This window comes from Odocoileus virginianus, chromosome 24 (genome assembly GCF_023699985.2).
Source record: "Odocoileus virginianus isolate 20LAN1187 ecotype Illinois chromosome 24, Ovbor_1.2, whole genome shotgun sequence".
Taxonomy (NCBI): domain Eukaryota; kingdom Metazoa; phylum Chordata; class Mammalia; order Artiodactyla; family Cervidae; genus Odocoileus; species Odocoileus virginianus.
The window spans coordinates 34057671-34084593 of record NC_069697.1 but is presented as its reverse complement, the minus strand read 5'-3'; the positions used below and the strand labels follow the sequence as shown (position 1 = coordinate 34084593).

Genomic DNA, 26923 nt, shown 5'->3' with positions numbered 1-26923 from the left:
AATTCTTAATCCTAATTCATAAATCTGATAGTGGATTCATGGCTATTCATTTTCTTTTTCTTGCTTTAAATTTGCATATAAGTTGTTCTGTACTATTTTGTATGGATCAAATGATACACAATAAAATACTTTAAATATGTCAAGCTTTGCACAGCACTTGATATTTAGTCATTGTTATAAAAATAGTAGTTCCTAATATTCTTTATAACTTATAGAAGCAAAAATCAAATAATAGTGACACTATAATCATTAATCAAGACAACTAAACAAAATGATTAATATAAATTAAAAGAAAGATAATCTAAACATCATCCTAAATAATTCGATAAACAATTATATAAGCTATATTTACAAAATAACTTACCTAACGTGTCACATTTCTCTCTAGCTCCACAAATGTCTTCCCTTAAAACAAAAGATTTTGAAGCATTTCAGAAAATATTTTTGCAACAAGCCAAAGCAAAGATAAAAAAGCTTTAATTTTGACATCTCTATTGCCCTAAACTGACTTATAAGATCTAGTTCTCTCAAGCTCTCAATAAGTTTAAATCTAGAGTAATGCACCATTTTTGCACACCAATAAGCAAATAGGTACAGTATAAAAGTGACTGCTATAAATAGCTGGAGCTTAATCAATTTCAATGAAAAGCTTTCTTAATGTATTTTTCACCTCTCTGCCTTTACCTTTGCGGTAGTATATGTAATACTCTTTTCTTGACATTTCAATATCATTATGAACTTCAGCTATTATTCTCTGCTGCAAAATAATGATGTTCTCAAATGTTACCAAGTTGCTTAAACTTTTTGCTTCTGCATTACTCAGTCTCTAACCATTCAATATGACAGTTCTCTAGTCTCTTTCCCCGTGGTCTCCTCTTAGAGCCCTTTTCTTCCCTCCCATTTTAATCTGTTATCTCTGGCCTTAACCTAGGGCATTCGAATACAGTGTATAAATGTGAGTCAATTCTGCTTTAGTTTGGAAAACAGATAAAGCACATGGACTGTGTCAGTTGTTTTACATTGACTGGTTTTCATTTCAGGGTTCTAGAAAGTCAAAATTTCTCTGAGTCTGACCTTCAAGCAAAAGATTTTTTTTCCCCTTTGGCCAACCAACCAAGCAAAACAAACTACAAACCTGGGATTCTTATACCATGACGGTTGCTAAAACAACAGTGTGAATTAACCATGTACCTGTAAAATAATCATTTTATAATAATAGCAGCTCCTTCATATAAATAAATAGGGTTGAGAAAAAGCCTAGCAAAAGCAGCCCGGTAATTAGATATGCATTGAGCAACAAAACCGGAGCAGATAGATTTTTTTCTTAAAGTATAAGGAGTCCAAAATAAATTCAGAGGCTTTCTTTACCAAGCGACTGGAAGGTCAAATAGGGAAGAAACAAAATGCATTCTCAGTTCCATAACTATGTTAATTTTCAAATAATTTTCCTAATTCTGTTATTCTGTCACTAACATAATAAGGAAATCATTTTGTTTAGGTCAAGCCATTACTTAGCAACCTAATGCTGCTAATTTCCTAAGGAAATCAGGCCAGTGCTCTGGTCTGAAAGAAACAGAAGAATGCTTTCATTCAAGGGTATCTTTCATAATACAAGTTCTCTCTCAAGAACACTACTGTGTACTACTGAGAAAGAATTAAGGTAACAAGAAGTACTAGTGACCATGCAGGAGAGAAAGGGTAAGCAATTTCATTGGCAGGGTTATTTCTAGAACTGTACCTTGTGATAAGAACAGCAGTATCATGGTGGGATGGGTGGGCATCGTCAAGAACATTCTGAGTTTGTTGCCATAAACAGAAGTTGCGTAATGTGGTAGCTGCGTTAAAACTGATGACTGGTCCTTCCTACACACAAAAAAAATCAGCAATTCAATATCACATCAAAACATTCATGCCCTCTCCCTTCCAGACTGGTCAGTGTTTATGCAATTCATTAAACAGCATTTTTATAGGCAAATGAAGAAGTCACTTCATTGCTCCCTCATACCTCAAACATATTTTAGCAATCCTTAAACCACTGTGATCAAAACAGAATTGAATTAGATGCTTCTCAAGGTAAGCATCCAATATTTTGGATCAAAAAATAACCTCTAAAAATTCTCATATTTTAAATCTAACAGTAGAATTATAAAAAGTGAATACCTGATTGTTATCAACCTTAACTTTTTAAATTGTTTATTACTTTCTGAGACTTCCTCTGTTGTCATTTCATTTCCATCATGATGGAAAAAGTCAACCTCATTCCCTTCTGAATCAAGATTTTTAACATGTATTTTTCAATTATCCCATTTCATGATCGACATACATATATTCCTGCCAAGAGCCTACTACAACTAGGAATATTAATTTTAGAACTGTTTCTTACCTGCTCATCATGAATTATAACTAATTTTACAATTACTATGTTTATAAGATTTCCAATACTTGAGTCCTTGTAGATTGCTGCAACCTGCAAGGAAAAAGTATAAGATTTGATGCCTAAAATCAATATTTTTTTTCTCAAAAGGAAATTAAAAGCAATCTGACAGCATCAATTCTCCAATCAGTTGCTCACTGGAATCTCCTAGGGAGCTTTTCATAAACCTTAAAGTTCAGGCCACATCCCCCCTCATCAAGTAAATCAGAATCTCTAGGGTTGAGACCCAGGCATCAGTATCTTTTAAAACTCCCTGGCATTTTTCTGATTCCAGCGTGAAGCCAAGTTTGAGAAACAGTATCCTAAATCTTGTTACTGAGATTAATGCATTGATCAGCAGCATCCATATCACCTAGAACTGATTAGAAATATAAACTCTCAGTCCCCATCTGAACAAGTGAGTCAGAATCTTTAGTTTAATAAGATCTTCAAGGCATCTGACTATGCATTGGGGCTTGGAAATACTGTTCTAGATGATTCAGCAAAAAATTCACTATAATCTGTGTCACAATCCACAATTTATGTGTCCAAAATATCCCGTAAAAATAAACACATAAATTCTACCTATTCTCTGGTAGTTTTACCTAATCTTTCTTGACATGACTGGATATTTTAAATTCTGAATATGCTTATGGTTTTTAATTGCTTAGCCCCATTAGAATCCATGGAAACAAATTCAAGAATCACAGTCATCAGTTCAGTTCAATCACTCAGTTGTGTCCAACTCTTTGTGACCCCATGGACTGCAGCACACCAGGCTTCCGTGTATATCACCAACTCCTGGAGTCTGCTCAAACTCTTGTCCATCGGTCAGCAAAGAGCCACAGAAGAAGTCATAGGTCACAATCTTGTCTTCCACTCTCAAAAATTGGAGAATGCAATTCTACAAGGGACTCTGCATGGACTCAGTTTGTGACTCATAGTGAAAGTGTTGTACAATTCACCAATTAATATCCTCCTCTTACAGCCACCATGGAGGCTGTCAGATAGCAAGAGTGTATTCCATGACCAACACCTCTGCCTAGGATTTCTGTAGAGACACACCTTTATGCAGCTGGGCCACCCATGCCATGAAAATTGCTTCTGAATGTGGATCACCATCTCCTGGACCACTGCCCAAACCAAGACAGCAATTCCTTCAGGTGGTACTACTTCTTTCATTTATTTAATTAATATTCAACAACTATTCCTTCCTTTGTTGGCTACAGACCCAAAGACAGGAAAGAGAAGATGGTCCCTGACTTTGTGGAGCTTACAGTTTCCTAGAAGTACCAGTAGTGGAGCCCTGACCCTATCAGCCAAAATTGCTTCAACATAATGAATAACATGAGAACCATCAGAACCAGATCCAAAAGCATCCCTGGAAATGCTGACCCTGTAGGCCAGCATGAACTTAAATAAACTTTCTAGCATTTTTTCCTATCATTTTAGCTGTACAGCCACAAATACAGATTAACCATTTTACCTGCAGTGATGCCTTTTGTTCTGATCACAGTGCGGTAAGATTAGATCTCAATTACAGGAAAAAAATTGTTAAAACTTCAAACATATGGAGGCTAAATAACACGCTTCTGAATAACCAACAAATCATAGAAGAAATCAAAATAGAAATCAAAATATGCATAGAAATGAGTGAAAATGAAAACACAACAACCCAAAACCTATGGGACACTGTAAAAGCAGTGCTAAGGGGAAGGTTCATAGCATTACAGGCTTACCTCAAGAAACAAGAAAAAAGTCAAATAAATAACCTAACTCTACACCTAAAGCAACTAGAGAAGGAAGAAATTAAGAACCCCAGGGTTAGTAAAAGGAAAGAAATCTTAAAAATTAGGGCAGAAATAAATGCAAAAGAAACTAAAGAGACCATAGCAAAAATCAACAAAGCTAAAAGCTGGGTTTTTTTGAAAAAAATAAACAAAATTGACAAACCATTAGCAAGACTCATTAAGAAACAAAGGGAGAAGAACCAAATTAATAAAATTAGAAATGAAAATGGAGAGATCACAACAGACAACACTGTTCTAGCATTTTTTGGTAAGAGTGATGGTCACCCCAGCGGAGTTAAGAGTTCAGTTAAACAGAGACAGGCAGATGACTGGCAATTTCAAACTGGTGGGCTAGTATTGCAGTATTGCTCACTTTAAAATGGCAGCTGTGGAAAAATCCATGGCTGAACTAATATATAGAGAGATATATAGAGAGTTATATGGAAAATGAGCATCTATTGTAAAAAAACAAAGTATACCCATATGTGTGCCTCTGAGTTATCCTCTGATCATGTGAGGTTAAAAGTAGATGCTTCCCTAAGTCAAACTAGAAGTTAAACAAAGCACCTCAAAGGTAAGCACAAAGGCTCTTTTAATGAAAGCCAATCAGGAAGACTTGTCACTGGCCAGCATGCATTCCTGGTCCTCCAGAGAAAAAAGCTTAGGCACTGTGAAGTATCTAAATGACTAATTTATCTATGCATTGCCTGAAATGCGCTGCCTACAAATGACAATCTGATATATAATATAAACTATAAAATGACCACAAAAATGTTTTCAGTTTCAGAAGGAAACAGATGTGGCTCCTTGATTGAAAAGTGACCAACCAACCAGCTAGAATTTAGACACCCATTCCCAGTGTTCTGACACTATGTTTTTAAATATACTACTTCAGCAAAATTTCTTTTAAAATTTAACTTTAGGAAAAAAGATAATTCAAGTAATTATGCAAGATGGGCAATGTTATGAGGCAGAGTCCTTTTAATTCAAATTTTAACTGCCCCCTGTTGATAACACCTAATGACCAGGCTGCTATAAAGATTAAATGGGATGGTGTACAAAAAGCATTTAGGTCACTAGAAAATAGCACTGATGAACCTATTTTCAGGGCAGGAATAGAGACATAGACATAGAGAAGGGACCTGTGGATATGGGTGGCGGGGGAGGGGGAATGGAGAGGAGAGGGTGAGACAAATTTAGAGAGCAGCACGGACGTGCAATCACTACGTGTAAAACACACAGCTAGTGGCAAGCTGCTGTCTATCACAAGGAGCTCAGCTCCATGCTCTGTGATGACCTCATGTGCAGGAGGGAGTGGTGGGAGGAGGCTGAAGAGGAGGGGATATATGCATGCATACAGCCCATTCACTTCATTGTACAGCAGAAACTAACAAAACATCGGAAAGCAATTATACTCCAATTAAAAACAAACAAACAAAAGCAACAATAATAAAAAATAAAGAACATCAGTTATTTTAAAGAAAAGCATTTAGATCAGGGTCAACCTCAGATATGCAGATGACACCAGCCTTATGGCAGAAAGTGAAGAGGAACTAAAGAGCCTCTTGATGAAAGTGAAAGAGGAGAGTGAAAAAGTTGGCTTAAAGCTCAACATTCAGAAAACTAAGATCATGGCATCTGGTCCCATCACTTCATGGGAAATAGATGGGGAAACAGTGGAAACAGTGTTAGACTTTATTTGGGGGGCTCCAAAATCATGGCAGATGGTGATTGCAGCCGTGAAATTAAAAGATGCTTACTCCTTGGAAGGAAAGTTATGACCAACCTACATAGCATATTAAAAAGCAGAGACATTACTTTGCAAACAGAGGTCCGTCTAGTCAAGGCTATGGTTTTTCCAGTGGTCATGTATGGATGTGAGAGTTGGACTGTGAAGAAAGCTGAGCACTGAAGAATTGATGCTTTTGAACTGTGGTGTTGGAAAAGACTCTTGAGAGTCCCTTGGACTGCAAGGAGATCCAACCAGTCCATCCTGAAGGAGATCAGTCCTGGGTATTCATTGGAAGGACTGATGCTGAAGCTGAAACTCCAATACTTTGGCCACCTCACGCGTAGAGTTAACTCATTGGAAAAGACTCTGATGGTGGGAGGGATTGGGGGCAGGAGGAGAAGAGGACGACAGAGGATGAGATGGTTGGATGGCATCACTGACACAATGGACATGGATTTGTGTGGACTCCGGGAGTTGGTGATGGACGAGGAGGCCTGGCGTGCTGTGATTCATGGGGTCACAGAGTCGGACACGACTGAGCGACTGAACTGAACTGGGTCACAGTGATCAATGACAGCTATATTACTACATTCAGAAGAAAAGGCATATGCTATATATAATGTTTATCCTAGTTCATGTGTTTCAAATTAGTTATCATAGAATGGCAAATTGAAAGCAAAGGATCCAAAGGCTTCACAGTTTTATCTCTTTCAATATTTATAAATATCTACTAGCTTACCTAATACCATTAAAAATTGGGTCTTCCAGGAGTAAAAGACACAGATGGTTCAATTTAAGTAATTATGTATATATACCCCCAAACAATCCTCAAGATGGTATTTTGTTAACACTAAAATGCCATGTTTCTATATACACTACCACATGTAAAACAGATATGCTAGTGGGAAGAGGCTTTGCAGCACAGAGTTCAGCTCAGTACTCTGTGACAACCTACAGGAGTGGGAGGTTGATAAACGTATACAGGGGATATACCTATACAGATAGCTGGTTCACATTGTTGCACAACAGAAACTTACACAACAGTGTAACGCAAGTACACTCCAATAAAAAATAATTAATTAAAATTAAATGGCATATCTCTTCAAGGTCACTTTGCTTATTTAATTGTGGACACTGACTTTATAATCTATGTGCTCACACTCCATACATATATATATTTTAAAGTATTTGGATATTTAGAGGTGCTTTTATTGAATAACTGTTCAATTAAGCTGAATGGTGAATCAGGCAGGTAAATGATCAGAAGGCCTACTTGTTATTTCAGAAGCCTTTCTAATTATCATGACAACATGCTTCTCTTATCCCTAAAACTGCCACCCCATAATAGGCCACCGTAATGATAGGGTATCATGTTTGCAACTTCCTCATAAATACATAACTAGAAATAATATTTATTGAATATTTACTGTGTATCAGATGTGATCTAAGTTTTAAATGTATTAATTCATTTAATAATTCTTACAAAAAATTTCATGAGCTGGAAACTATTGTGTCCATTTTACATATAAGAAAATTAAGGTACAGAGAAATTCATAACACACTCAAGGTTAGGTAGCTGGAAGCAACAGAGTAATTTCCACCCCAGGGAGTCTAGCTTCAGCTCTGACTACTTTTGTCTGATCTTATGAAATTTCAGCACTCTATCCTAAGTACTTCCTAAATAGCCCTTGGCACAAAAGTTATTTCGGACCGTGATGTGATTCATGTCCTACCCTGAGACACTGTCCTGCTATAGTCACTTGACCACGGCCTCAGAAGTCCTACACAGACAGGAGACCTAGAATTCAGTTCTGGCTCTTACTAGTTACAAGCCAGTTGGCCAGCTCTGGAAATAGATTTATCTACTTTTTGTCTCAATATCCCCCACCACACTGAACACCAAGCACCCTTGGTCACAATGCCCTGGTGTATTGGATTAGTATTCACCAGAAGCTGCTGGGAAAAGGGTGTGAGAACATTTGTTTTAAAGAAAAAACCTGGGACTTCCCTGCTGGCCCAGTGGTTAAGACTCTGAGCTCCCAATGCAGGGGGCCCAGGTTCGATCCCTGGTCAGGGAACTAGATCCCACATGCTGCAACTAAGACCTGGTGCAGCCAAATAAATGAAAAAATATTTTTTTTAAAAAAATAAAGAAAAAAATTATTCAACAGTTGGAGAAAAGTTGAGTAAAAAGATATCTTCATGGAGTCTTGACTAGGCTAATATACATGCATAAATATTAAATCTACAAGAGAGGTATTTATTATATGCAGCATCTCACTCAACTGCCTGACCAAATTCTCTTTTCCCCTCCATGAACAAGCCGCAGGACTAGTATCCCACCCCACAGACTATACTGTAGAAAACACTAGATCAGATTTCTAAGGTATCTTTTCTATTCTATAAAACCATGTAATATTATTATATATAACTGTAATTACTCCATTTTAGAGTGCTAAGCATTAGAACTTTTATTGATCCAATTAAAATGTGTTCAATGATACCAAAAACATAAAGTAAAATGTGTTCAATCTTTTATTCTGTGTTTTTTTTCCCTGGTATATAGAATTCATATTGCTTTGCAGGCCTCATAAAATAGTAAACATTGCTTCATAGATAATTAGCAAAAGGAAAAGAAACGCTATAAATTGCTTAAATATTTTAAGAAAATCTCAGGTAACATACAGTTCGTGCAAAGCATGAAGCAAATTATATCTCTATCAACTGACCAACTATTTTGAAACAGAGCTTCAGCAAATGTTCATATATGGCATGTTTACAGACCATCTTTTTTTGAAAGCCATTTAACAACTGACATATATCAGTGTATTAGTTTTAGGTATACAATGATTTGATGTGTGTGTGTGTGTGTGTGTGTGTGTGTATGTATTGCAAATGACCACTAAAATAAGTTTAGTTAACATCCATCACCATATATAGTTGTAATTTTTTTTTTCTAATAAGGACTTTTTAGATCAATCTCTTAGCAACTTTCAAATACAAAATATAGTATTGCTAACTACAGTCACCATGCTGTACATTACATCCCCAGGAGTAATTTATCTTATAGCTGGATATTTGTGCCTTCTGACAACCTTCACCTTTGAAGTTATCTATAAAAAAATCTGATTTTAATAAAGTGAATGGATTTTTTTACAAAGATCCTTGCTCATCAGAAAGATATTATTGTTTTTAAGTTAGAAAATGACATTCCACATATGTCCAAAGAAAATATATGCAAAGAATTAAGAACAGCTAGAGCACCGAGTTGAAGGAAAAGGTAACATAAAATGGTTGAATGTGATGTATGAAAGCAAATCATTAGTTTTTATTCTAATGTGGTTGAAAATTTTCCCCATCCTAAATAACATCAGTAAAGACAACTCAAAGAATTGAAAGCAATGATATTAAGTCAATGTAATGTAGGTGAAACTTTCTAGTTGATAAATGCCTCTAATAGCAACTGTGTTTTTAAAAATAGGGCTAATTCCTGACAAATGATGCTCTTGAAATTTACATTATTAAATCTGTAACAAGGTGAATATTATCACATCAAACTTTGTAAACAAAAGGAGTGTGGGGGCTTCTGACAATATTTCCAAGGTTTATTAAACAGTAAGTCAATGCACATCAAAATAAATCTGTTGAGAAAAGTAATCTTCCTAATTTAAATACATCTTAATAGTTTAATAATGAATTTAAAATGACATTTTAACCTGATAATATCACCCAAATTCTCTAAGGAAAAATTTTTGAGTAGTGAAAAACTGAACATCTCTGCTCATTTAACACACACTTATTTCATTAGGTACACTATACACCACAAATGTGCTTTTCCCAGCTAATTTTAATGTTATTTCTAGAAACTCTTTGAATGGAGATCACTAAGCTATTTTTACAACATGAGTAAAGCCCTCTAAAAGGTGAATTAAATCACACATATCTCTATATCTACTGCACTCAGATATTGTTAAACTGTTGAAAGAAAAGGAAAAGTTTGAGAAGACAGCAGAACTGTTTACTTTGTATGGGATGAGTAAGGGTAGATAATCCCCTCTCTAACCTATGTATACAATCCATCTGCTCAATGCTCAAAGCATTCGGCAATCTCCCCCACTATATCTGGAGCTCAACACAAAATCTCTTTCCTCACTTTGAACTTTTCTTTAAATGACTCTCAATCATATTCCAGGTCTAAATCACATGTTCTTGTCTTTTTCCTAAATTACTATGACCAAAAAATATTAGCAACACACCAAGTGTGTCTGAATAAATACAGTTAATGTCTCTTTAAAAATTAGGACATACACAAAACTTGAATGGCTTCTTCTTCAACTGGCAACATTTGGGGACAGTTTTGGGGAGACAGCATTCCTCTTACTTCTTTAGAGCAATCTGGAAACGGACTTCACAAGTGCAGATAAAACAAGCTGGATTATATTTGATGAGTCTCCACGGAGTGTGACCAGCTGTCCCTGTCTGCTCAGGACTGAGGGATTCCCAGGGATATAAGACTTTTGATACTAAAACTAAGAAACTCCCAAGCAAAACAAGTCTGTTGACTCTTTCTCCAAGTTTCTTTTCACCTTTAATATGGTTTACATCTACAAACATAGCTATAGCTACTGTTGTTATCTAATAAAATAACAATGCATGTCCAAAATCACAAAGTCTGCTGACTTTCCTATATCCTTATTTAAACATTTAATGAAATAAAAAAGGAATAGAGAAAACAAAAACCCAGGTAATCTTAAGTCATCTGAAATCAGATCTCTGAAGAGGAAAAAAAGCATGTATAAAACCAAAACTACCTCAAAAGGGAGATATATCCACCTAAATTTTTCCTCCTATCATTCATGGGGTTGCAAAAGAGTCGGACATGACTTCGTAACTAAACAACATCTATATTTGGAATATCCCCCTATTCCTCAACTGTGGCAGTATTTCCCTGTGAAAGAAAGCTAAACACAAGCTAACTGACAGAATCTATGAACATTTCATCTTAACTGAAACGGACTCTCCTAATGGGATTAAACATCGAGAGAATGGTACTTGCATGCATTCATCTTCGGTTTCAAGCAATCTCAGAACCAGATTTACTTTCCATGATGTCAGAAGGTTGACTTTGTCACTGATGAATTCTGATTTTAAAGCCCCCATGGACAACTTCACAAGGTACATCACAATATCTTTTAATTGATACTGTGATTATAATGATTTTTATCATAAAATACATATGACAAAACTTTTGTGAGGATGGCACCATCACCAAAACTGTATGTAGCTATTCAAAAATTACTCTTGTGTTCCTGTAACTCTTAGAGTCAGTATTTCCAAAGCACTGATATGGGAGTGGTCACTTAACATCAAAACCTGTTGTACTTATAAAATCTAATATTTTTCTTCAGTATCTCTATCACCTTCCCAATTTTCTTAATGAATATCTTCTTCAACCATATAAAATTTCCAAGTTTAACCCGCACTATTCCATATAAATGATATAGTTTCTTATATATCAATCAGCATCTTTCATGTCAATGTTCTCATTAGAACCTCTTCACAATGAACATGCGACACCTAAATAATTACACATCTAGATAATTATACAGCTAGATAGTTACTTCAGATTCAGAGGTTAGAAGATAATCAACATAAATCTGTATGTAGAGCTGTGTTGTCACTTTAAAAATTCAATTCAAGTAAATAAAACACATCTACACTGTACAAATTTCAAAAAATCATTTTAGATGATATCTGCTTGTTGCCCATCATAACGTCACTTATTCTGAAAAAAGTATTACCTTAATCATTTATTTACTTATTCTTTTACTAACTATTGAGTGCTCATTTCATATCAGATACTTTGTTTAGGCAGCAGAAGCAATGTATCCCTAGCACACATAATTTAAGATAAAATGCTATATGTAAGGTAAATAACAAGGTCTTAGGGTCTTTCCAGTCACAATGAAGTTGATGGGAGAGTTCTTTATAATAGATGTGTCCTGGTCCCATCTTTTCAGCCAAGCAGACCTGAATTCCCTCCCTGTGAATATGAGGTATGATCCAATACCCTGAATGTGTATAAACAGAGGAAACTATAAATTTCATCAGCTAAACCAAGATACTCCTGAGCATGCAAGAGCTGCTTTTAGCAATTACTTCAAAAGAACAGGACTTAATCCAGGAATGTCGCAGACAGTAGGTATATGTGTGCATATATTTGTGTGTGTGTGTGTCAGTCCCTCAGTTCTGTCCGACTCTTTGTGACCCCATGGACTGAAGCCCACCAGGCTCCTCTGTCCATGGAATTCTCCAGGCAGGAATACCAGAGTGGGTAGCCATTCCATTCTCCAGGGGATCTTCTCCAAGGGATCCTTCCCACCCAGAAATCAAGCCTGGGTCTCCTGCATGGAGGCAGATTCTTCACCATCTGAGCTGCCAGGGAAGCCCATACATATGTATCTGTGCGCCTATGTCCGTTTATGTATATAGAGTGCTACCACTAACTTGGAACTGGTGTTCTTCACTGGCACTGGAAATCTGTTCATATGCCACCACCACTGCTCAACAGAGACATTAACATCAGATCAAAAGTTCTTATAGCTACTGTGATCTGATTGTTTGCTGTTGTTGTTCAGTCACTAAGTGACTGACTGACTCTGCCTGACTGACTCTTGTGTCTGACTCTGAGACCCCACGGACTGAAGCACGCCAGGCTTCCCCATCCTTCACTATCTCCCTGAGTTTGCTCAAACTCATGACCGTTGAGTCCATGATGCCATCCAACTATCTCATCTTCTGTCACCCTCTTTTCCTCTGGCCCTCAATCTTTCTCAGCATCAGGGTCTTTTCCAACAAGTTGGCTCTTCACATCAGGTGGCCAAAGTATTGGAGCTTCAGCTGCAGCATCAGTCCTTTCAATGAATATTCAGGCTTAATTTCCTTTAGCATGGACTGCTTTCATCTCCTTGCTATCCAAGGGACTCTCAAGAGTCTTCTCCAGCACCACAGTTTGAAAGCATCAATTCTTCAGCACTCAGCCTACTTTACAGTCAAACTCTCACATCCATACATAACTACTGAAAAACCACAGCTATGACTTTATGGACTTTTGTTAGCAAAGTGATGTCTCTGCTTTTTAATACACTGTCTAGGTCTGTCATCGTTTTTCTTCTAAGGAGCAAATGTCTTTTAATTTCAAGACTGCAGTCACCGTCCAGTGATTTTGGAGTTCAAGAAAATAAAATCTGCCACTTTTTCCATTTTCCCCTACTATTTGCCATGAAGTGATAGGATCAAATGCCTTGATCTCAAGATTCTGTGGTCTTACATCCCAAGTTTGTTAAAGCAGCTCTATTAATAATAAAGATCCTTTTATTACCATAAATACTTTTATAACTCAAAAGATGTGTCCCAATTTGATTTGGTGAATGCAGTAGTAGTAAAATTAGTATCCCCTCCATCTATACAGAAACAAGATTAAAAATTCAGATTCAAAGGGCAAAAGATCAGTTCTGTCACTAGGGGGCAGAAGTCATTCACGTGATGAAGTCAAGATTGAAGCACTTTCTCTAAGTGGTTTGTTTAAAAGGATTTTAGATTTTTTTTAAAGTTGTCCAAGTAACAGAATGGAATACTTGCTATAAACATCTATTTAAATTTCATTAAGATATTTTGGCTTAAATATAAACAATCTGCTTACATCTAAAGTTTGGGGAAATTTTTAATATATGTGAAAAAATATTATGTAAAACATTTTAGAAAATACAAAGGACCTGTTAAGTTTACTTACAATTGACATCAGAGTTAGTACGTAGTGCTGCAAGTTCTGTCCATGATGATGAACCATTTTAGAGTCAGCTGTAACCATAACTTCCACGTATCTTGGATATGATAAAAAACGTTTTTTCCTGGAATGCAACTGACTTCTTTCATCTTCCAAAGATATATTTTTTGAAGTGTATCCTAAAACTCTTTCCTCCTTTATACTGAGATTTTCATTCATGTCGCTGTAGTTATGAAAGGGTAAAGTGGTTTTCTTTATTTCACTTTCTGGTGGGGAAAGAATACAATAATGTAGAGTCATTAAATTAGATGTGAATCAAAATACTGCACAGAATAGAAGGGTCAAAAATACTTAATACTTTTACATCTGCTTCCAATGTGAAATATAAGGAGAAAAAATTTATTTTAAAGTCTTATACCGCATTATCATAAGCATTACTATTACTCATAGTAATATAATCCTCACATTTTCATAGATTGCACTAACAAAACCATATATAAGTCTTACTTTAACGGCCATGACTATTCAAAATGTGTATTAACCCCTGGGGAGAAAATAAAAACAAATCAAGGAGAACTTAGGCTTTTTTCAGTAGGCAAATTGGGTCCTCAAGCCACTGACTGCATCCAATCTCATTACAGAGAAATTATATTTTATGGGATAAAGCTTCATAAAGTACAGAAAACAAATATATTTTTTGTTATGCAATATCTAAAGAGCACCAAAAGAAAATGAATCCATATAACAATAGATGGCATTCAAACCCAGAAATTCAAATGTTGATGTAAATTTTGTAATTGATTATATAAAATACCTGATTACTTTGACTATGTTTGTTTATATATAAATACAGCATTAAAATTGCTAAAACATTAGGGATTATTACGGCAACCACTTTAAGTCCTTCTATAAAAGTCACTTCTAAATTCACGATATTTGTGCTAATGGAAAAAACTTCATAGGCAGCTTGAGTGTTTGTTTTATTTCCTTCTCCTTCAATTTATTCCTCTACTCTCTTTCTTATTTTTCTCTGCTAATTTTTCTGATAATTGTTTGGTGAAAGTATTTAGAACAGGAAAGTGGATCATAGAAAACAGGTAAGAAGAAATAAAAGGTTCTGGATAGTTCATAAGTCAAATCATCAATACTACGACAATCAAGATTTAATTGTATTACAAGGATAGACAGAATATAAACCTGTATTACAAAAATAATTCATTTCCTTTAAAATTAGTAGCAACTCTATGGTTGTAAAAAATGAAACTAAAGTCCTTGAACAATGTTTCTACAGATGAACTGCTTTTCCTAATTTCTAAAACTATCCTGCCTTTTAACGTTACTACGCTGTTAAGTTTTAAAATATAGTTCAGTGGGAGACTATCGGCATCTGGTGAACTGAATATAGATTCCTAACACTTTGCCCTGCCGTATTTTTCCTAAGGTGAGTCAACCACCAAAATGTGCTGTGCTGTGCTAAGTCGCTTCAGTCATGTCTGCAAGGCTCCTTTGTCTACGGGATTCTCCAGGCAAGAATACTATAGTGGATTGCCATGCCCTTCTCCAGGAGATCTTCCCAACCCAGGGATTGAAACTGCATTACGTCTCCTGCATTGGCAGGCAGGTTCTTTACTACTAGTGCCACCTGAGAAACCCACCCACCAAAATATTCATGACTAATTATTTGACTCTGGAGAAGATCCTAGATATATCTGACGTATACAAATCCCAGAGTTATCAGGAAAAAGGTAAATATGCATGTTTTAATTATTTGTTCACTCATTTCATTCATTCAAAATAAACTTTCACTGAGTACCTGCCCAATGTCAGCAAACATCAGAAATTAAGCAGCAAATAGCATCTAATAAAGTTTATACTCTAGTGGGAAGAGTAAAAAAAATGAACACATATCGAAGGACTTAAAGTTATCTCAAATTAATCCTTAAATAACAATTCAATGAAAAGATTTTTAAAAGTGACTCTACCTTAACAAAATGGATAAAACTTAAAAGACTGATAATACTAAGTATTGTATCAGCCACTTCAGAATACTGTCTGGCAATTTTTAAATTACACATATACCTATCCTGTGACCCTGCAATTACAATCCTGATACCTAAAAGAAGGAAATATGTCCAGAAAACACTTGCATAAGAATGTCCATAGCATGACCTGCATAAATACCAACGGGATAAAGAACCAAGAAAGAAACCCTTACGTCTATGGTCAAATGATGTTTGACAAGTGTGCTAAGGACAGCCCATGAAGAATGAATAGGTTCTTCAACAAATAGTGTTGGGACAACTAGATATGCCCACGCAAAAGAGTGAAATTGGACTTCATCTTACATCATATATAAAAGTTAACTCAAAATGGATTAAAATCTAAGACAAAGACCTAAAACTTTGAAACTCCTAACAGAAAACAGAGGAAAAGTACCATGACAGTCGGTTTAACAGGGATTATTTGGATATGACACCAAAGCACAGGCAATAAATGCAAAAGAACAGACGAATGTGACTGCAAACTTAAAAATGTATGTGCATTAAAGAGTGAAATGCAATGGTAGAAAATACTTGCAAATCATATCTGATAAGGAGCTAAGGAGGTAATACCCACTACATATATGTACACACATACAAATGTATATATATATATATATATATATATATATATATATATATATATATATATATATTCTTATAACTCAATAAGGGCTTCCCTCATAGCTCAATTGGTAAAAAAATCCACCTGTACTGCAGGAGACCCCAGTTTGATTCCTGGGTTGGGAAGATCCCCTGGAGAAGGAATAGGCTACCCACTCCCAGTATTCTTGGTCTTCCCTTGTGATTCAGCTGGTAAAGAATCCACCTGCAATTTCAGGAGACCTGGGTTCGATCCCTGGTTGGGAAGATCCCCTAGAGAAGGAAACAACTACCCATTCCAGTATTCTGGTCTGAGAATTCCATGGACTAATCCATGGGGTCGCAAAGAGTCAGACACGACTAAGCGACTTTCACTTTCATGACAATAAAAATAACCTGATTTTTTAAATGGGAAAAGGACTTGAATAGACATTTTACCAAAGGTAAAAAAAATGGACAACAGCATATAAACAGATGGTCAATGTTACTTATCATTGGAGATATGCAAATCAAAACTACAATGAGATATCATTTCAAATCCATTAGGATGGCTACTATTAAAAAAAACAGAAAATAATAAGTGTTGATAAGGATGTGGAGAAACTGGAACCTTCATGAACTGATGGTAGGATTATAAAACAGGGTGAAACCACTATGGAAAATAGTATAAAAATACCTCAACATTTACATACAGAACTACGATATGATCCAGCAATTCTACGTCTCAGTATATATCCAAAAGAATTAAAAGCAGGGTCTTGAAGTAATATTTGCCTACTCATGTTCACTGCAGCATTATTTACAATAACCAAAAGGTGGAAGCAACTCAAATATCTATTGATAGATAAATGAAACGCGGTATACGCAGAAAATGGATTATTCATCGTTAAAAAAGGAAATTATTACATGCTCTGATATGGATAAATCTTGAGGATAGTATGATAACTAAAAATGAGTCAGCCACAAAAGTATAAATCCTGTTTGATTCTACTTATTAGCTATCTAAAACAGTCAAAAATCATAGAAACAAAATTGAATGGTTGGTAACCAAGGCCTGTCAATATCTCCACCTGAGATAGCCCCCAAAATTCTGTCCAGCCCAGGTGCTACAAAATTAAACATCTCACTGGTAAATAGTAAGCTGAATAAGAACAAATTAACGAAGTACTGTGGCTTGAAGGAGTCAGACTGATAGTAAGTTAGAATAGGAGACTCTGTGTAGGCTGAAATAATGAAAGAAAGAAAGAAGAATTCCAAACTGGAATGAAAACATTGGATAAACAATATACACAGTAAAAAAAAAAAAGAGAGAGAGAGAGAGAATCCCTAGAGCAAAATAAATATACAAATTCAAATTTAAAATTCAATTCTGGAGTAATTGGTTTTAAAAGGGAAAAATAAACATTAAGAAGATATTATAAACAACTTGATGCAAACAAATTAAGAAATGTTTTCTAGGACATTTCTGAAGAAAACACAACTTACCAAAACTGACCCATGAAGAATTAGAAAATCTAACAGCCACAAAACTTAAAAAAATTGAACTCTAATCAATTCTTCCCCAAAAACCCAGTCTCAAAGTGCTTCACCAGGAAACATGACTAAGCATTTAAAGAAGAAATAGCACTACTTTCTCAAAACTTTTCTAAGAACTTAAAAGAAGGAAAAGATCTCAAACATGTTTCATCTGTCTTTTAAATGATAATATATCAGAATATATTCATGATCTTGGTTCTTGTTTGAGAAAGGGCTTTAGGACACAAAAAATACTAACCAAAAAGACTATTCATCTGAGTAAACTAAGAATTTGAACTGTGTTCACCAAACAACATTATTATGGGAAAAGGAAGAGGTATCTGGAATAAATACAAACAAAGGACTTATATACAGATTACATCATTAACCACTGCAAATAAGATATAATAATAAAAATAAGGGAGACTTGAATACTTCACAAAAGGCAAAATTCAAAGGCATAAACACAGGAAACAGTACCAGAAATTACCAATAATCTGGGAAATGCACATTAAAACACAATGAAATTTAACTGTATATCCTCCCAAATGGCTAAAATGAAACATACTGAAAATAACTAGGCATGGTAATATAATGTGGGGCTCCTGAACCTCTCATAACTGCTGGAGACAGTGAAAAGTGGAATAATCACTTTGGAAAATTTCAGTGGGCTAAGAAGGAACTGGGATATGTCACATAGCTTAGTGCAAAAAAGGATATAGTTATTACATTCCTTTAAAATCAGTAAGTATAGGTATGCATATACACTGCTGTTAAAATAAGCACATTATCAAAGGAAAAATATACTCAGTACAAATTCTAATTTTAAAGTGTTGTGGGATAACTTAAGAACAGAAAAATCAGCAAAAGTAAGGAAATAGAAAAAAAAAGAAACAATAAAATTAATATGAAGTACAAACAACACAACATATATTGCCAATTATAAATCAAGTAGAGATAATCCTTGAACAACATGGGTTTCAACTGTGTGGGTCGACTTATACATAGATGTTTTTCAATAAGTATGTACTATAGGACTATGATCTGCAGATCTGAAGATGCAGAACCACAGATATGGAGAGCGAGCTATAAAGGTAAATGCCCATTTTACACTGAACAGGGGGTCAGCACCTCAAACTCCTTCCTTGTTTATGGGTCAACTTTTCATTTCTAACAAATTTGCTTATTTATATTAACTCATTTAATTTTTGTTTAATCACTAAGTCATATCCCACTCTTTTGTGACCCCATGGACTGTAGTCCACCAGGCTCCTCTGTTCATGGGATCTTCCACACAAAAAGGCGGGAGTGGGTTGCTGTTTCCTTTTCCAGGGGATCTTCCTGACTCATGAATGGAAACCACAGCTTCTGCACTGGCAGGCAGGTTCTTCACCACTGAGCCACCAGGGCAGCCCAACTTACTTAACAGTGGCATACAAAGTAAGTACTATTATTAATCCCACTTTACAGATGAGTATCCACAACAGACAGAGACTAAGGAGTTCACATACACAGTTAATTAAACCTGTATGCAGGTCAGGAAGCAACAGTTAGAACTGGACATGGAACAACAGACTGGTTCCAAATTAGGAAAGGAGTACGTCAAGGCTGTATATCGTCACCCTGATTATTTAACTTATATGCAGAGTACATCATGAGAAACGCTGAGCTGGATGAAGCATAAGCTGGAATCAAGATTGCTGGGAGAAATATCAATAACCTCAGATACACAGATGACACTGCCCTTATGGCAGAAAGTGAAGAACTAAAGAGCCTCTTGATAAAGTGAAAGAAGAGAGTGAAAAAGCTGGCTTGAAATGCAACATTCAGAAAACTAAGATCATGGCATCTGGTCCCATCACTTCATGGCAAATAGATGGGGAAACAGGGGAAACAGTGACAGACTTAATTTTCTTGGGCTCCAAAATCACTGCAGATGGTGACTGCAGCCATGAAATTAAAAGACGCTTGCTCCTTGAAGGAAAAGTTATGACCAACCAAGATAGCATATTAAAAAGCAGAGACATTACTTTGCCAACAAAGGTCCATCTAGTCAAAGCTATGGTTTTTCCAGTAGCCATATATGGATGTGAGAGTTGGACTATAAAGAAAGCTGAGCACCAAAGAATTGATGCTTTTGAACTGTGGTATTGGAGAAGACTCTTGAGAGTCCCTTGGACTGCAAGGAGATCCAACCAGTCCATCCTAAAGGAAATCAATCCTGAATGTTCATTGAAAGGACTGATGTTGAACCTGAAACTCCAGTACTTTGGCCACCTGATGTGAAGAACTCACTCTTTGAAAAGACCCTGATGCTGGGAAAGATTGAAGGTGGGAGGAGAAGGGGACGACAGAGGATGAGATGGTTGGATGGCATCACCAACTCAATGGACATGAGTTTGTGAGTAAACTCTGGGAGTTGGTGATGGACAGGGAGGTCTGGCATGCTGCAGTCCATGGGGTCGCAAAGTTGGACACAACTGAGCAACTGGATTGACTGAGCTGAAAATGAAAACTAATAACTGGTTCATTTCAAAACCCAGAAAAAAAGTAACTGATTCATATACAAATAAAGGTAGTTCAAATTTGTCTATTAAAAAGCAAAAGCTTTATAGAATTAGTCTACTAAAATCCAGCCATATTTAAGTAATAAGTAGCACATCTGAGATTGAAATCCTAGATATCTCTGGCTCCAAAGTTGGTGATTTTAACCACCAAAATATATTTTTGACAATGAAGGTTAAAGGAAAAAAAGAAAGAAAACAGTAATTTAACAACAAATACACTGTCACCAATACAGATATCAAGAATTTAATCTCTATAGAAAATGAAATAATGATAAGAATATTGTACAGACTTTCTCAGGTCTGTTTGAATGATATGGAAAAAATATTATTTTATGCTTTAACACACAATGATATGAGTGAATTTTGTTAACTAAAAGTGACAAAAATGAAAAAAATTAAATCCGACACATTTTTATGTAGCTTAAAAAACAAAATATAGGTTTAAGACATATATATGGATGCAGTAACACTACATAAAAAGCAGGGAGATGACATATATGACATTTAGAATGATCGGGTGAGGGGAGGTAGGTGGACTAAAGGGGAGGGTGGGTGCAAGCAAAACTGTGTGGCCATATATGGGCTGTTGTCCAAATGCTATATTTCGTATTGGTTTATATATTCATGACTTTCATTATTATTATTAACAAGTTTTTAGCAAACAGTAATTTACAAAACCAACTACTATTAAAATAACAGGATAGCTCTGATCACTATCATACAGTAGTTTTGGAAATGCTAAATGTTAGGGAAGAAATGCTGAATATTAGAGAGAAAGTTTTTTTTGCTAATGTTTTGATTCTGCAAATCTAATTTTGCAAAGGCAAATAGCTTTGGTAACTAAAATAACCAAGAGGCCACATTTAAAACTTTTGAAACAAACAATCCTCAGCAAAGGAATAATTCAATAATGGAATGTTATGCAGATATGGAAAAAAAAATGAATGAGGTCTATAAGGAAGGATGTTCATGATGCATTTTTAAGTAAAAAGTGTTAAGTGGCGAAATATGAATGATAGTATGATCTCATTTTTGTGAAAACAAACTTTTACAAAATATACAGATTCATAAAAACTTATATGATGAGCCAAAAATACATGGAAGTATATACCTCAGACTTTTAGCACTGGTCAGAAGGAGAGGTAACTAGACAACTACTAAATTATTTCATTAATATCGCAGTCTCCTTTAAATCATTACAATGAATTTGTTTACTGGTTTATAGATTATAGTATTATTTTTGAAAACAGTATCTGTAACTGTCTTACAGGCTAAACATTTTATCTCATTACCTTTGTCTGATATTTATGCTTAAGCACTATAATAAATGATGATAAAAATGACCTTTCCAAATACCCTAAATAAATGAGCATTTTGCAAAGCTCTTTGCCAATTCAATTACATCATTTCTATGCAATGCTTGTCTTTCAATGTTCCATTAACTCAAATGTTTAAACAATGTCTTGTCCTTTATTAATAACAAGTGTATTATGACCCAAAACTAATTTAGACCAAAGCACTACATCTCAAACATCATGCAACAATGATAATCTGCTTACTAGAACATAAAAATACTTAAAATTACAAAAGCAAAAATAACTCTTACAACAGCATACTGTATTCTAGAATGCAAGGTGATTAAATAATCTATGCAAATATAAACTACTAAAAAGTTTGTCAAACAATAATGAAATCATCCATAATTTGACTTGAATGTTCTACTGACACCTCATATTCAAAGCATATAAAAATGAGTTAATTTTCTTTTCCCATCCTGAGTTTCCCTTTTTCTATTAATGTGGGCAATAACTTCCAAATACTATATTGAAACTAAACTGTACACCACAATTGGGCTCTTCCTATCTTTCCTTCACCCTTTGTATCTGATCACCAAGTTTTGCCACTTCTTCACATCTTTCCTGGTACTGCTCCTGTTGTCAATAAAATTGCCTCTAAATTCATTCAGAGCTTTGTCCCTTAAGAGCAACATTGTTGGAATCAGTTCAGTTCAGTCATACAGTCATGTCCGACTCTTTGCAACCCCATGGACTGCAGCACCCCAGGCCTCCCTACCCATCACCAACTCCCGGAGTTTACTCAAAATCATGCCTATTGAGTTGGTGATGCCATCCAACCATCTCATCCTTTGCTGTCCCTTTCTCCTTCTGCCTCCAATCTTCCCAGCATCAGGGGCTTTCAAGTGAGTCAGTTCTTCACATCAGGAGGTCAAAGTATTGGAGTTTCAGGTTCAGCATCAGTCCTTCTGATGAACATTCAGGATTGATTTCCTTTAGGATGGACTGGTTGGATCTCCTTGCAGTCCAAGGGACTCTCAAGTCTTCTCCAACACCACAGTTCAAAAGCATCAATTCTTTGGTGCTCAGTTTTCTTTATAGTCCAACTCTCACATCCATACATGACTACTGGAAAAACCAGAGCCTTGACTAGACAGATCTTTGTTGTCAAAGTAATGTCTCTGCTTTTAATATGCTGTCTTGGTTGGCTGTAACTTTTCTTCCAAGGAGCAAGCGTCTTTTAATTTCATGGCTGCGATCACCATCTGCAGTGATTTTGAAGCCCCAAAAATAAAGTTTCTCACTGTTTCCACTGCTTCCCCATCTATTCACCATGAAGTGACGGGACCAGATGCCATGATCTTAGTTTTCTGAATGTGAGCTTTAAGCCAACTTTTTCACTCTCTTCTTTCACTTTCATTAAGACGCTCTTTAGTTCACTTTCTGCCATAAGGGTGGTGTCATCTGCATATCTGAGGTTATTGATATTTCTCCTAGCAACCCTGATTCCAGCTTGTGCTTCATCCAGCCTGGCATTTTGCATGATGCACTCTGCATGTAAGTTAAATAAGCAGAATAACAATATACAGCCTTGACATACTCCTTTCCCAATTTGGAACCAGTCCTTTGTTTCATGTCCAGTTCTAAATGTTGCTTCTTGACCTGCACACGGATTTCTCAGAAGGAAGGTCTGATGGTCTGGTATTCCCATCTCTTTAAGAATTTTCCACAGTTCATTGTGATCCACAGAGTCAGGGGCTTTGGCATAGTCAGTAAAGCAAAAGTAGATGTTTTTCTGGAACTCTCTTGCTTTTTTGATGATCCAATGGATGTTGGCAATTTGATCTCTGGTTCCTCTGCCTTTTCTAAGTCCAGCTTGAACATCTAGAAGTTCATAGTTCATGTACTGTTGAAGCATGGCTTGGAGAATTTTGAACATTACTTTGCTAGCATGTGAGATGAGTGCAATTGTGCAGTAGTTTGAGCATTCCTTGGCACTGCTTTTCTTTGAGATTGGAATGAAAACTGACCTTTTCCAGTCCTGTGGCCACTGCTGAGTTTTCCAAATTTGCTGGCATATTGAGTGCAGCACTTTCACAGCATCAACTGTTAGGATTTGAAATAGCTCAACTATTCCCATCACGTCCACTAGCGTTGTTCAAAGTGATGCTTCTTAAGGCCCACTTGAATAGTAAATTAAAATAAGACACAAACTATCTCTTGAATGATCCCACTCTCATCAGTCTCTTTTCCTTCCCATTCACCCTTCATTTGTATCCAAAATGATTCATTTTTAGGACTATCCCTTTCATCCTTTCATTTCATCCTTATTCAAGAAATTACAATGGATCCTTATTGCTGATAAGATGAAGTCCCAGCCCCTCCCCATCAATCTACCACTAAACATAGTCATCCCCACTGCCATTGAGCAACACACTCTGTAAGGCCTGAGAACACTGCTGGGCAGTATGTTCTGCCTTTTGGATATGCTTAATAAATGTTCATGGAAAGAAAGGAAAAGGAGAAGGATGAAGAAAGAAAGTGAGGATGACAAAGTTGGAAGTGAGACAGAAAAAAAGAAGGAGCGAGATGGAAGAGAGGAATAAAATGAGGAACAAGACAATAAATTTTTTTTCATTTATTTTTATTAGTTGGAGGCTAATTACTTTATAATATTGTAGTGGGTTTTGTCATACATTGACATGAATCAGCCATGGATTTACATGTATTCCCCATCCCGATCCTCCCTCCCACCTCCCTCTCTACCTGATCCCTCTAGGTCTTCCCAGTGCACCAGGCCCGAGCACTTGCCTCATGCATCCAACCTGGGCTGGTGATGTGTTTCACTATAGATAATAAACATGTTTCGATGCTGTTCTCTTGAAACATGCCACCCTTGCCTTCTCCCAGAGTCCACAAGTCTGTTCTGTACATCTGAGTCTCTTTTTCTGTTTTGCATATAGGGTTATCGTTACCATCTTTCTAAATTCCATATATATGTGTTAGTACGCTGTAATGTTCTTTATCTTTCTGGCTTACTTCACTCTGTATAATGGGCTCCAGTTTCATCCATCTCATTAGAACTGATTCAAATGAATTCTTTTTAATGGCTGAGTAATATTCCATGGTGTATATGTACCACAGCTTCTTTGTCCATTTGTCTGCTGATGGGCATCTAGGTTGCTTCCATGTCCTGGCTATTATAAACAGTGCTGTGATGAACATTGGGGTGCACGTGTCTCTTACAGATCTGGTTTCCTCGGTGTGTATGCCCAGAAGTGGGATTGCTGGGTCATATGGCAGTTCTATTTCCAGTTTTTTAAGAAATCTCCACACCGTTTTCCATAGCGGCTGTACTAGTTTGCATTCCCACCAACAGTGTAAGAGGGTTCCTTTTTCTCCACACTCTCTCCAGCATTTATTGCTTGTAGACTTTTGGATAGTAGCCATCCTGACTGGTGTGTAATAGTATCTCATTGTGGTTTTGATTTGCATTTCTCTGATGATGAGTAATGTTGAGCATCTTTTCATGTGTTTGTTAGCCATCTGTATGTCTTCTTTGGAGAAATGTCTGTTCAGTTCTTTGGCCCATTTTTTGATTGGGCCATTTATTTTTCTGGAGTTGAGCTGCAGGAGTTGCTTGTATATTTTTGAGATTAATCCTTTGTCTGTTGCTTCGTTTGCTATTATTTTCTCCCAATCTGAGGGCTGTCTTTTCACCTTGCTTATAGTTTCCTTTGTTGTGCAAAAGCTTTTAAGTTTCATTAGGTCCCATTTGTTTATTTTTGTTTTTATTTCCAATATTCTGGGAGGTGGGTCATAGAGGATCCTGCTGTGATTTATGTCGGAGAGTGTTTTGCCTATGTTCTCCTCTAGGAGTTTTATAGTTTCTGGTCTTACATTTAGATCTTTAATCCATTTTGAGTTTATTTTTGTGTATGGTGTTAGAAAGTGTTCTAGTTTCAACATAGTTTTGGAAGTTTTGGCTACAGCAATCAGAGCAGAAAAAGAAGTAAAAGGAATCCAGATAGGAAAAGAAGAAGTGAAACTCTCGCTGTTTGCAGATGACATGATCCTCTACATAGAAAACCCTAAAGATTCTACCAGAAAATTACTAGAGCTAATCAATGAATATAGTAAAGTTGCAGGATATAAAATTAACACACAGAAATCTCTTGCATTCCTATACACTAACAATGAGAAAACAGAAAGAGAAATTAAGGAAACAATACCATTCACCATTGCAACAAAAAGAATAAAATACTTAGGAGTATATCTACCTAAAGAAACAAAAGACCTATACATAGGAAACTATAAAACACTGATGAAAGAAATCAAAGAGGACACAAACAGATGGAGAAATATACCCTGTTCATGGATTGGAAGAATCAATATTGTCAAAATGGCTATTCTACCCAAAGCAATCTATAGATTCGATACAATCCCTATTAAGCTACCAACGGTATTTTTCACAGAACTAGAACAAATAATTTCTCAATTTGTATGGAAATACAAAAAACCTCAAATAGCCAAAGTAATCTTGAGAAAGAAGAATGGAACTGGAGGAATCAACCTGCCTGACTTCAGGCTCTACTACAAAGCCACAGTCATCAAGACAGTATGGTACTGGCACAAAGACAGAAATATAGATCAATGGAACAGAATAGAAAGCCCAGAGATAAATCCACGAACCTATGGACACCTTATCTTCGACAAAGCAGGCAAGGATATACAATGGAAAAAAGACAACCTCTTTAACAAGTGGTGCTGGGAAAACTGGTCAACCACTTGTAAGACAATAAATTTATCAGACGAGCATGTCAGAGCAGGGGTCATACAATCAGTTGTCAGCTGCTTCATGTGCAAATGGTTTCATCCATTCTGAGGGCTGTTTTTTGTCTTGTTTATGGTTTCCTTTGCTGTAAAAAAGCTTTCAAGTTTAATTAGGTCCCATTTGTTTATTTTTGTTTTTACGTTTATTACTCTAGGAGATGAGTCAAAAAGAATCTTGCTGTGATTTCTGTCAAAGAGTATGTAAAACAGTAACCAGTGAGAACCTGCTGGGACCAGGGAGCCCAGCTTGGTGATCTCTGATGACCTAAGGGAGTGGGTAGGAGGGAGGTTCAAGAGGAGGGGATAAATATATACATAAAGCTGATCCACTTTACTGTACAGCAGAAACT

General features: G+C 36.1%; 1 protein-coding gene across 1 annotated transcript in view; it reads right to left on the bottom strand.

The window, feature by feature from the left end:
- ADAMTS20 (ADAM metallopeptidase with thrombospondin type 1 motif 20) overlaps positions 1–26923 on the bottom strand; it is a 194318-nt gene that overhangs the window by 132286 nt on the left and 35109 nt on the right. The window contains exons 4-7 of the mRNA XM_070454544.1: positions 13728–13987; positions 2384–2467; positions 1739–1863; positions 365–405 (exon numbers count right to left, since the gene is read on the bottom strand). Of these exons, the coding sequence (XP_070310645.1) occupies positions 365–405; positions 1739–1863; positions 2384–2467; positions 13728–13987 (510 nt within the window). The remainder of the gene's footprint in view (positions 1–364; positions 406–1738; positions 1864–2383; positions 2468–13727; positions 13988–26923) is intronic.